General features: G+C 38.5%; 1 protein-coding gene across 4 annotated transcripts in view; it reads left to right on the forward strand.

The window, feature by feature from the left end:
• IRAG1 (inositol 1,4,5-triphosphate receptor associated 1) overlaps positions 1-9,298 on the forward strand; it is a 91,455-nt gene extending 82,157 nt beyond the window's left edge. For all 4 annotated transcript variants that reach the window (XM_083476444.1, XM_083476441.1, XM_083476442.1 and 1 more), the window contains exons 33-36: positions 466-530; positions 2,198-2,317; positions 4,478-4,606; positions 6,060-9,298. In XM_083476444.1, coding sequence (XP_083332570.1) covers positions 466-530; positions 2,198-2,317; positions 4,478-4,606; positions 6,060-6,309 — 564 coding nt within the window. In that variant the 3' untranslated portion in view covers positions 6,310-9,298. The remainder of the gene's footprint in view (positions 1-465; positions 531-2,197; positions 2,318-4,477; positions 4,607-6,059) is intronic.
• Positions 9,299-10,215: the final 917 nt, after the last annotated feature.

A 10,215-nucleotide genomic window follows, 5' to 3' on the forward strand; every position in this document is an offset into this window, starting at 1 on the left:
AACCTCCGCACACAGGTGTGACTGTGCCACATTTTATAAATCTGAGGCTATTTGATACAACAGTCATATAAATAAAAAATATATATTCGCCTCAGAAGTAAACTATGTTGATACACAGACAGAGGTGAGAAATATACCGTTAAACAGAGATGGGGAACCTGCGGCCTTCCAGATGTTGTTTGACTACAACTCCCATCCATCACTATTAACTATCATGGCTGTGGCTGATGGAAGTTGGAGTCCAACAAACATCTGAAGGGCTGTAGGCTTCCTGTCCCTTCTATAGAGGAGGTATTTAGAGATGTTCTGAACAATACTAGGCTTCCTGTACGCAGGAAAACACCTAATTTATGTTTGGGGACCGTTCACATTTTTATGTATGTATGTTGAATACACCTTCATGTAAGAAATATAGTTGTGTTGTTTGCTGCTTGAATGAAATTGAATGGACATCTTTATCCACAGTCTGAGTCGTCAAATGGAAGAAGCAATCTGACATCAACTCCCGTCTTATCAGCGCTTATAGAGAAGTGAGTTAACAAATATTTACTATATTGAGAATTGCAGAGCAGATAATTCCTGCTGTCATAAAAAGAGCTTTTTTCCTTAAAGAGTTTAAGTTGATGGAATAAGATCAATATTTTGCCAATGAAGGTAGATACAGTACTTTAAATATCTTGCCCATCTGCATTATTTATACCTGTTAAAAAAAGTTAACAGACATTGTCCATGCTATAACCTGGCAGTTACGTCTCTCAAAAAGTTATCTGTACCCATCCCAGAATAATGTGTATTATAAAAGGTTAATCCAATGTTAGTTGTACTCAGAGTAGACCCATTGAAGTTAATTGACATGACTAACTTGAGTCCATTCTGTTCTGAGTAGAACTTAGAGACAACCTAAAGTTGTCATTCATGCTGAATGAAGGCTTTTAAACATGAGAATAACAAATGCCCAGCCCAGCCATTGTTTCAGGTTTTATCAAAAGATTTTTCTTAAGAACACAGGATGTACTTGTGTTTTGGAACTCCATGCATGAACGTACTTCCTAGAAAGTTTACTGTATATTGGCAGCTTTTCTCACAGGGCAGAGCACTTGCCTTCAGGAAATACAGCACATTTGAAGGAAATGTCTTGCTGACATTTCAGAATTATGATTAGTGATTTGTTGAAGGGTCCAAGATGATGCTGTGTTTATGTAAAGTATCTAGCTTTTCCACAGCAATGAGAATTTCAGTGGAGTTTTTCCAGGATCATTTTTTTTTTAGAGGTGAGAGAATTCCTGGAGTTGTATAATATCCCTACAAAATCTCTCTTCCCAGCTAAGCAGCAATCAGAAAGCAGCAGTGCCCAAGACAGGACTGCAGTTCTCTGACATCACCAAGGCAAATCCCCCAAGTTGTTCTTGCATGGCCTCTGCTTCCATAACAGACAGGGAAGCTTAGCATCAAGCTGCAACCCTTTCCTTTGGGACAATGCCTTCTGTTTCCGTCTTTTGAATTTTATTAGAATCTACGTATATTGTCTGGCTGTCCAAACCAGCCAAGCAGGTCTGAAAGAACGCCTCATGTTATTAAAGCTGACCCAAAACAACCTGCTGACTGAAGGTGACAGTGCTGTTACTCTATTTGTTGTAGAACTAACTTAGCCAGAATGTGCACTCAGTTTTGCAATAGGGGCTCCAGAGCGTGTGAACATGGTAAATACCAAAGCAGAGAAGATGAAATAGAATTGCTTAGTCAAAAGTTACGAATGGAAAAGGGATTTCAGAGGGGAAGCACAGAGCACACAACAGCTCTGAAGGTGTGTACACATAATGGCACTTTACCATTTCAAGTAATTTCAAGGGAGTGTGACATAAAATAAAAAGGGATGAGAAAGGAAGAGGAAAATTCAAGGCAATCGCTCTTTCATAATACCCTACAGGGTTATATTGGGAAACTGCAGGAGGCAATTCTGGGAAGGGAGGAGTCAAATGGCAGCTTGACCCACTGAGCTTTGTGGTATGTAATATTCCCACTAAAAGACCAACTAGGGCTGGATCAAGTGTTCAGCCCAGCTGTATTTATAAGGCTTTGCACTGTGTGGACACCAAAGACCCTCCCAAAGATCAAGAGACCCATAAGCATTCTGGTGGGGGTACATAATATTAGATGAGATAATAAAGTTATCTGTGTTTAATTTTAAATTTACTAGTGGAAAATCAAATGGGGACCCTGAGAGTGAACCACCTCCTTCAGCACCGGTACAGAGTGCCTTGGAAGAGATCAGCCCAGAGATAAAAGCCAAAATAGAAGAAGAGGCTTATAACAAAGGGTGAGTATGTGTGCATTCTGAATTCTTAAAGAGGGAGGCTACATTATGGGCAATTTATTTTAATTATTAGCTAGTGCAGATGTGTATGGGTTCCTCTTGCTTTCATGAATTTTATAGGCTGCTATGCAAATAAATGATTTGCAGAAATGTAGAATCTTTCTAATAATAATAAACAATAATAATTTTTTATTTGTATCCCACCCTCCCCTGCTGGAGCTGGGCTCAGAGCAGCTAACATCATATTAATAGCACAACATACATAAAAATAAGCAATCAATTGATTAAAATGCATCCCAAAATTAATTCAAATAAATTAAAATTAAACTAAACAAATGGCAGTCCTCAGGTTAAATTGAAAGCAGGAACAACTTGCCAGGAACAACTGTTTCCACTGATATTATAAGAACCTGTGACCAGGCTGGAAAACGTCCTTTGTGCTTGTCCTTATACTGCAAATATGGGATTTCCAAAACAGAACAAATTAACACACACACACACAAAATTCAGTGAGATGATAGTCACATTTCATTCCTTTGTTTTCTCATCAGTTTCCATTGCCTTAGCAGTTGTGCATCTACATTTAAGCAAAAACAGAAGGGCACCATGTATTCAAAAGGCTAATAACAATTAAGTTGAGAAAAAGAATTAAAACAAAACTGTAACCAAATAAGCCTGATTCATATCACAAATTATGTCTAGTGATTCACTGAAAGTCATTGGGCTCATATATCTGAGTAACAGAGCCAGTTCCAAAGTAGGAGCTTAAAGAGTTGTTGGTGAGCTTAAAGAGTTGTTGGTGAGACAACTAGAACCCTGAGGTAATGTACGTGTGTGTGTGTGTGTGTGTGTGTGTGTGTGTGTGTGTTTAGCACATAAACCAATAAGACATAATGTCTGTTAATTTTAAATATATACAACCTCTGTTCATGTTTAGAATTCCATAACAAGTAGGAAGGTCAGAATTCCCCATTTAGAATGTGTCTACAAACACAGTGGTTTATTATGTAACATGGCTCCTGCCTCTGTACCACTAGGACTGTTAGCCCAGGAAAGAGACTGAATACTTCTGCTAGCAAATACAAAGTAGCTTCCCATGCTCTTTGGAAGAAAGCTACACCACTTAAAGCAGTTTGAAACTGATTTGGATTCCACATCGCCCAGATTATTTGCAGTTATCACTAGTGCTTAAAGAGTAATGCTATAATCTCTACTACACTACTAGACTCTATCAATCTTGACTGATCTGAAGAGTTTAGTGTCTTCCAGCGTTGATAATTGGGATATGGGGACTATGGCCTCTATAGGTGTCACAGCTGGAAAAGCAACTGTGTGGCATTTTAGCAGGGACATGTTCTCAAAATAAACAGGACTTACTCAGATCTCATTATTACATTTAGCTATAATTATGTGTGGGTAGTTTGCATGTGCTCTTCTCTCATCACGATTCATGGATATCCAACCGAGCCCATTCCCCACCTGCATGTTGGAGTATTCCATTTGCTTTTGTTGGTAGTATTCCCTGTTTATCAAGGCTAGCCCATTGATCACAAAGCAAATTTCAGGCCCAGCTATTGTGTTTGGATGAGGTTGTATTTTGTCCTACATTTAGTTGGGAATTGTTTTCCTTATTTTTGGCAAATTCTGTTTTACGTTGGTTGTTTCTAAAGCTAGTTGATACAGCAATAGCCTCTCAGGTCAGATTTAGGTGACATTATAGTACCCTTTGCATGTTGATCACCCACAAGGGGCAACAAGAAATCAAGGGGCAGTGGAACCGTACGATTGGCCCTGCCCCTGAAGCTGCATGGCTACCCACCTGATTCAAACTTTGAGAGAAATGCCATACTAGCAAACAAACAAAGCCTTCCTTCACTCTGCTTTTCCTCAATGAATTTCTAGGTTTGTTCAAAATACATACCTTATTATTATAGAATACCTGGGTAACTTGGAAACCAACCTTAGATTATCAGATATATTTTTTAAAAATAGGACAGTGACAGTGGTGGCATCAGGAGCAAGTACAGTAGAAGCATGAGGCAGACTGAATAAGGTCATTGTGATTGTTTAATTTTTTTGTCTGAGCCATGCAGCATGAATGAATTACGCTCTTTATTTAAAAATGAAAAAGAAGAGTACATGTGTCTCCCCCCCCCCTTAAAGTTATCAGGAAGGCTTAAAGAAAACCAAAGAACTTGAAGTGCTGAAAGAAGATGATGAAGAGAAAATAGATGAGAGCCCCAAAGAATGTGTAGCAGGTGAAAGCGAGGATGAAATCAGCAAGCAGCACAGGTGAGAAAACAGCTGGAGAGGGGGGCAGGAACCTGTCTGTGGCCCTCCAGATGCTGTTGGACTTGAGCACCCATTGAATGAGCCCACCCAGCATAGCCAATGATCAGAGATGATGGAAGTTGTAGTCCAACAACAGCTGGAGGTCTCTCCTCTGATTTAGAAAGTGAATATTAATTTGTATTATTAAATGTGTGCTGCCTTCTGGGATGCTTTGGAGGTTAATTCAGAAGAATGCCATCAGTGGGGTAAAGCTACTCCAACCAGCTTTTTTAGAACAACTCTTCCAAGCAAAAATAATTTTATGGGCAACAGAGGCAAGGTTACTGTTGTTCCTGGAAAGATGAAATTTAAACAGATAAATTCAGGTTGGCATTTTATTGTTTGTATGAGCCAGTGGATAAAATTTATAAAGGTATTGGGACAAGGAGTGCTTTCATACATGATGATTCAATCGCATTTGAGCCTCTAAAATACATTTATGTTACATGAAGGAGAAAGTGAGGGATTGTGTAGGAATATCCTAAGCAGTTAAAAGACTCTGGGCACAGACTTATGAGGCAAATCTGCATAGAATATGCATATGCTATTCTGTAACCAAAAATGCACACTGAAGACAACTTTCAAAGCATGGGGGGAACAAACTCTGACTCTTGGTGTCAAAACTTAATTTGCCTTAATTAAGATGCCAAGTGGCTGGGTCTTAGTGGTACTGTGGTTTGCCTTGCTGCCTTCTAAGCAAAGTTTTGAAAAACGTTTTTTGCAGGTGGGAGTGGAGGAGATATGGAGGCCAGCACAAAAGTCCTAGGGCTTGGGCCTACCCCTTAAAAACACCGCTAATAAATAATAATAATAAATTTTTATTTGTATCCTGTCCTCCCCGGCCAAAGCCACGCTCAGAGCAGCTAACAACAAGAAGTAATACTCTTTACAAACTGATTTAGAACAAGAGCTGTTAGAATACTTGTGTGTTACCTGTTTGTTTTCAATACTCTTAGCCTATGTTTTAAATGGTATAGCTGTGAAACCGAAGTCAAATTTAATGAATATGCTGGCTTCCTTGACAGTCAGCTTCTCATCTAGTTTTTATTGGAACCTTTGATGGCAGTTTCATCTCATGATGAAAAATCTAAATGACTGTACATGCCACAAATAGTGCATCTTTCTCCTGATGCCAACTGTAATACTTTTAATATGAATATGTCAATTTTCATCTCAAAAAACAAAAAGAGAAAAGATATGTATTCTGAAAGTACTAAAATTGAGACAAAAATAATGAACTACTTCATGCTCATGGGGACAGCTGTACCTTTGATCCTGTGAGATATGACCTGATGTGGATAGCCATCTGTACTGCTAAGCCATTCAGTCTTAAATGATATGGTAGCTTTCCAAATAATGGAACTACCTAACTTGTAACTTCTACATACTAGCTTGATTCCTTTTCATTTTACAGCAAACTTGAAGTTGTTATCCACTATGTACAAATACTGTACCCCAAACTGCATAAACACTGGAACGTGCTCTGGATTGTAGCTGCTGTTATCGTCATTTTTGCTGTGGTGCTGGGAATCTCCAGTTTATACAACTACTTTTCCTCATGTACTGAGTTGTCGACTGGGCCACGAGTGAAAGCTACCTGTTCTGCTGTCCAGCAATACTTCTGGTGGAACTCAGGACTGCAGCATGACCAGCGCACGGAATAACAAAAGCATGAACGGGGAGGAGAACCGCTTAACGATACAGCAGTAAGCACCTGTTTGAGAACCGAGGTGCACAAAGCAGAGCAGTGCTTTGTCACTTTTGTGGTGGTTAAATGTGATCAGTAACCTACTGCTTAATTTCGTCTGTGCCATCAGACTTGTGAATGCCGTGTGATTTTTATCTAGCCAGATGCACCAGCCAATAAATGCTGTTCTCTCTTTCATGCTAATTGTTATTTGATTGATGTGCCTGAATATCACTACATGAGAATATAAAGATAGTGTTTGACCAAAAACTGGGCATTGACATCTAGGTTATAGGTGGAACACAAATTCCAGTGCTTCTGAGGGATGTCACTTGCGGCCTTCTTCCTATATAAATGTCAGCACTGATTCCTTCTATAAATTTCAGGGGCTTTTCAATTTATTTATTTTTAGCCCTTAGCGTTATAATAGATTAGAGAATTGATTTCACAATCATAAGGAATAAGCAAAAGATTAAATGGAAAAATACTAAAGGCATTGTGTCCTGGCTACACGCTGGTGCCAATGGTCTCAAAACAGGTTCTCGGCATGAATGGAAGCAGGAACATTTGTCACTCCACCACACATACAGCATAACTTGCAACACAGTCTTTGTTACTTCACACATACTTTGTTCATTCTTTTCTTTTTGAATGGGGAGATTTCACCAGAGTCATGTGCATGTGGTACATGATACACATGGTGTGGTTCAGTGGAGGTGCCCAATCAGTCACATACAGTCTCTATTATGCATACAGAAGACATGCTCTAGTAAGTGTGAAATGGCTCTGGGTCTGCAAAATCTGTCACCTACATTGGTGATAACTGGTAACCTGCTGTAAGCACAGCAAACTGAAAAGAACTACATTGCATTCATATAAGAAGGTGTGGTATATTTGCAGAAGAGAACTGACATTTCTGTTAGGGGACAGCCAATGGAATGTAAACAACACAGATGTGGTTTTACCATTTGTTATATACTGAGCTTGAAATTCATACTCGACTCAGAGTATATTTCATCATTCATGAAGCTTTCTATTGGAGGAAGCATCTTGTGTGATGTTTGTGCTCAAACTGTGCTAGCCTTTTGCACAAGCTTATCTAGCGTTCATTTGTGTTTGAAATTGATAACTTCTCTTGTATTGGAATTGGAGGCACAGAAGGAAGTGTTGGAAGCATGGTGAGCTCTGATTCAGACAGGATATTAATAGCTTTTCCTAGCTGGGCCTGAGTTCAAAACTCTGTTGAACACTTAGACATATTGTAGGAACTTATTCTTGCAGGAATCTGTTTTATGCGTTGAGAAGGATAAAGAGGTAGAGCCCACTATAAACTTATAACTGATGTCATTTGATGCCTGATAATTTATCTTCAGTTTAATGAGCGTTAGAGTCTCAGGAAATAGAAGTGTGATTTTAATTTTGATTCAAGCAGCTGTTTGAAACTCAACTTTGAATTTTCAGATATGTCTCTAAGCGGCTCCAGAAGAGTAAAATATTGTGATTAAGTATGTTTAATAAGGCTAATGAGAAAGTGTGTCATTTGATCTCAAACTGGAAGAGGGGAATTACAGGGGGGGGGCAAATAATCAAATTAAAGGTTTTTTGCTGGCTTTTGAATGACATGACTTTGATATGGAATAGATACAATGTAGTTTTTCACTCTAGTGAAATATAGTTGAGGCACACCTTCTGCTGCAGACAATCAGGAAATTAGGAATAACAATGATATTGCAAAAACCCAAATCAGAAAGCTATTTTATGTAAACTGCTTGATTTATTTATTTATTTAAATTAGGTGGTTTATATATTTTGTTCAATAAGTAAAAGGGAAAAGTTAACTCCCTAGACAGTGGAACGTTTCTTATCAGGTGATCAACCAACTTTACAAAATTAAATTCTGATATTAGTAGTTCATTTTGTTCAGCTATGGTCAGATCATGGATCTGCTCATAAATTGCAGGAATGAGCTCCATGACCTTTCTGGAGTGAATTCTCTACCATTTTCTTCCCAATCTTAACCACTGCTAAAGTTTACATTACCTCTGAACCAAACCACTGTTTGCTGCTAACCAGAATTTTAAAACAAACTTTCACTTTCTGTTCAATAGCAAACCATAATTAGTATATTAACCATCATTGAAGTCAATGCTGATGTAAGCCTTAATCATGATTAAAGCCAACGGAAGGAATTCATATATGGAGGTTGGGGTTTGAGCATGCAGGTGGGGTAGAGCATGTAGTCAAAAGTCCTTACGCATGGTTAAGGCAGCAGAAATGTTAAACCTGAACCAACGCTATGGGATAATACCAATGTAAGTTGAGAGGCAACACCTCATTCTGCATTTTCTTCCCTTACAATAATTCTACTGTGAAACCACTGCATTTTTTTTAAAGTAGAATTACTTAAGATGCATAGCTTTGACACATGGAGCCATCTACCTGCTACAAAAATGATTTACTGTTTCACTAATTATTGGGAAAACAGTTTAATGTATAGAGCACCTGAAATGTCAGTCTTCTTGTTAACAGGATTTTAGACCAAACATAATTAAATTGTTAATAAGTATTGGCTCAATGGATTACAAATCAGTGCCATATTTTTTGAGACAAAAAAAAGATTATGCATTTTGGGGGGTCTTTCTAAAAAAAAGTTCTGTTCCTTTAAATTCATAGGACTCATGTGGCTACAAAGAGCAAGTCAGCAAACTTACACCATACACACCAAAATAGGATTTTGTTTTGGGGTTGTTGTTTTTTTTGGAAGTGCAATATTTTATTTATTTGGCTTTAACAAGACACATGTGTATTTTGTGCACAGCACTGATGTTTTAAAGTAGGTGGAACTCGAGAGGCACTATTTTGTGTATCCTGTTTTAAATTTTGTAAAACTTTGCACAGGTGTGCTAGTATTGTACTGTATAGCATCACATACTTGAGATTTGGAAATAAAATATTGTTTCAGAGTCCTCTGTGTTGCTCATGTCATTTGTGACTTACTTATTCTGTGCATGGGCACTTAGGAATTCCATCAGAGAACACAAGTTGTATGTATGGAATGATTAGCGATAAGAAAAAAATGGGTGCTGAAATTTTCTTTCTTTCTCTCTACCCTGTTTTCAGTAATACAGGGTGAAGCACTCATCTTCTCAAGTGTGCTTTTTGTACAAACACAAGTTTAAATGGAAATGGAAACACAAAAACAATCAGGAATAAATTTAAAGGCTTCCATTATCCTTTCAGGTGCAATTGACACTGTGTAGTTTTTAAAGCACAGACCTTTTTGAGACACAAGGTTTGCCTCTAGGGACAAGATGTTGTCCATCAACCCAACCTTGCAAAATCCCCCAACTTATAAATGTGCTTTTGCCATGTTGTTTTAAGATTTATTTGACCCCCTTTGCTATATGATCACAGCCATTTACTGGAGTTATGTAGTCAATTGCTTTTGGCTACATGATGGCATTACTAAGGGAAAATAAAGTCAGTAGCTTTGCATCGTTGCCCTAGCTCAAAATGGCTGTGAGGTCAGTGTGGGGATAGAACATGACTCAACTAGGATGTCAACGTCATAATTTTCCCATTGCTCACCCTTACTCTTTCCTCAGCGCTAGATTCATGGCGGTGTGGGCTGTTCTGCCACACAGTTCATTAAGCCAAGTGGGCACAATATTGAGAAGATCAATAATTGAGAAGATCCATTTGGGGGCGAGCAAAATTTTGGCCTTGCACAGGTCACCATATTATGACAGATTACCAAGTCCCACCTTTACCTCTACGGATCTATATAGCTAGATTCGGAGTGTTACTTAGGCTGCCTTGTTCTTAGCAATGGGGGCATCTTTCACCCCTCCGATACCTGTCCCAACACAATGGGTGAACACTT

Source organism: Podarcis liolepis (assembly GCF_965112155.1).
Source record: "Podarcis liolepis genome assembly, chromosome: 1".
Lineage (NCBI taxonomy): Eukaryota > Metazoa > Chordata > Lepidosauria > Squamata > Lacertidae > Podarcis > Podarcis liolepis.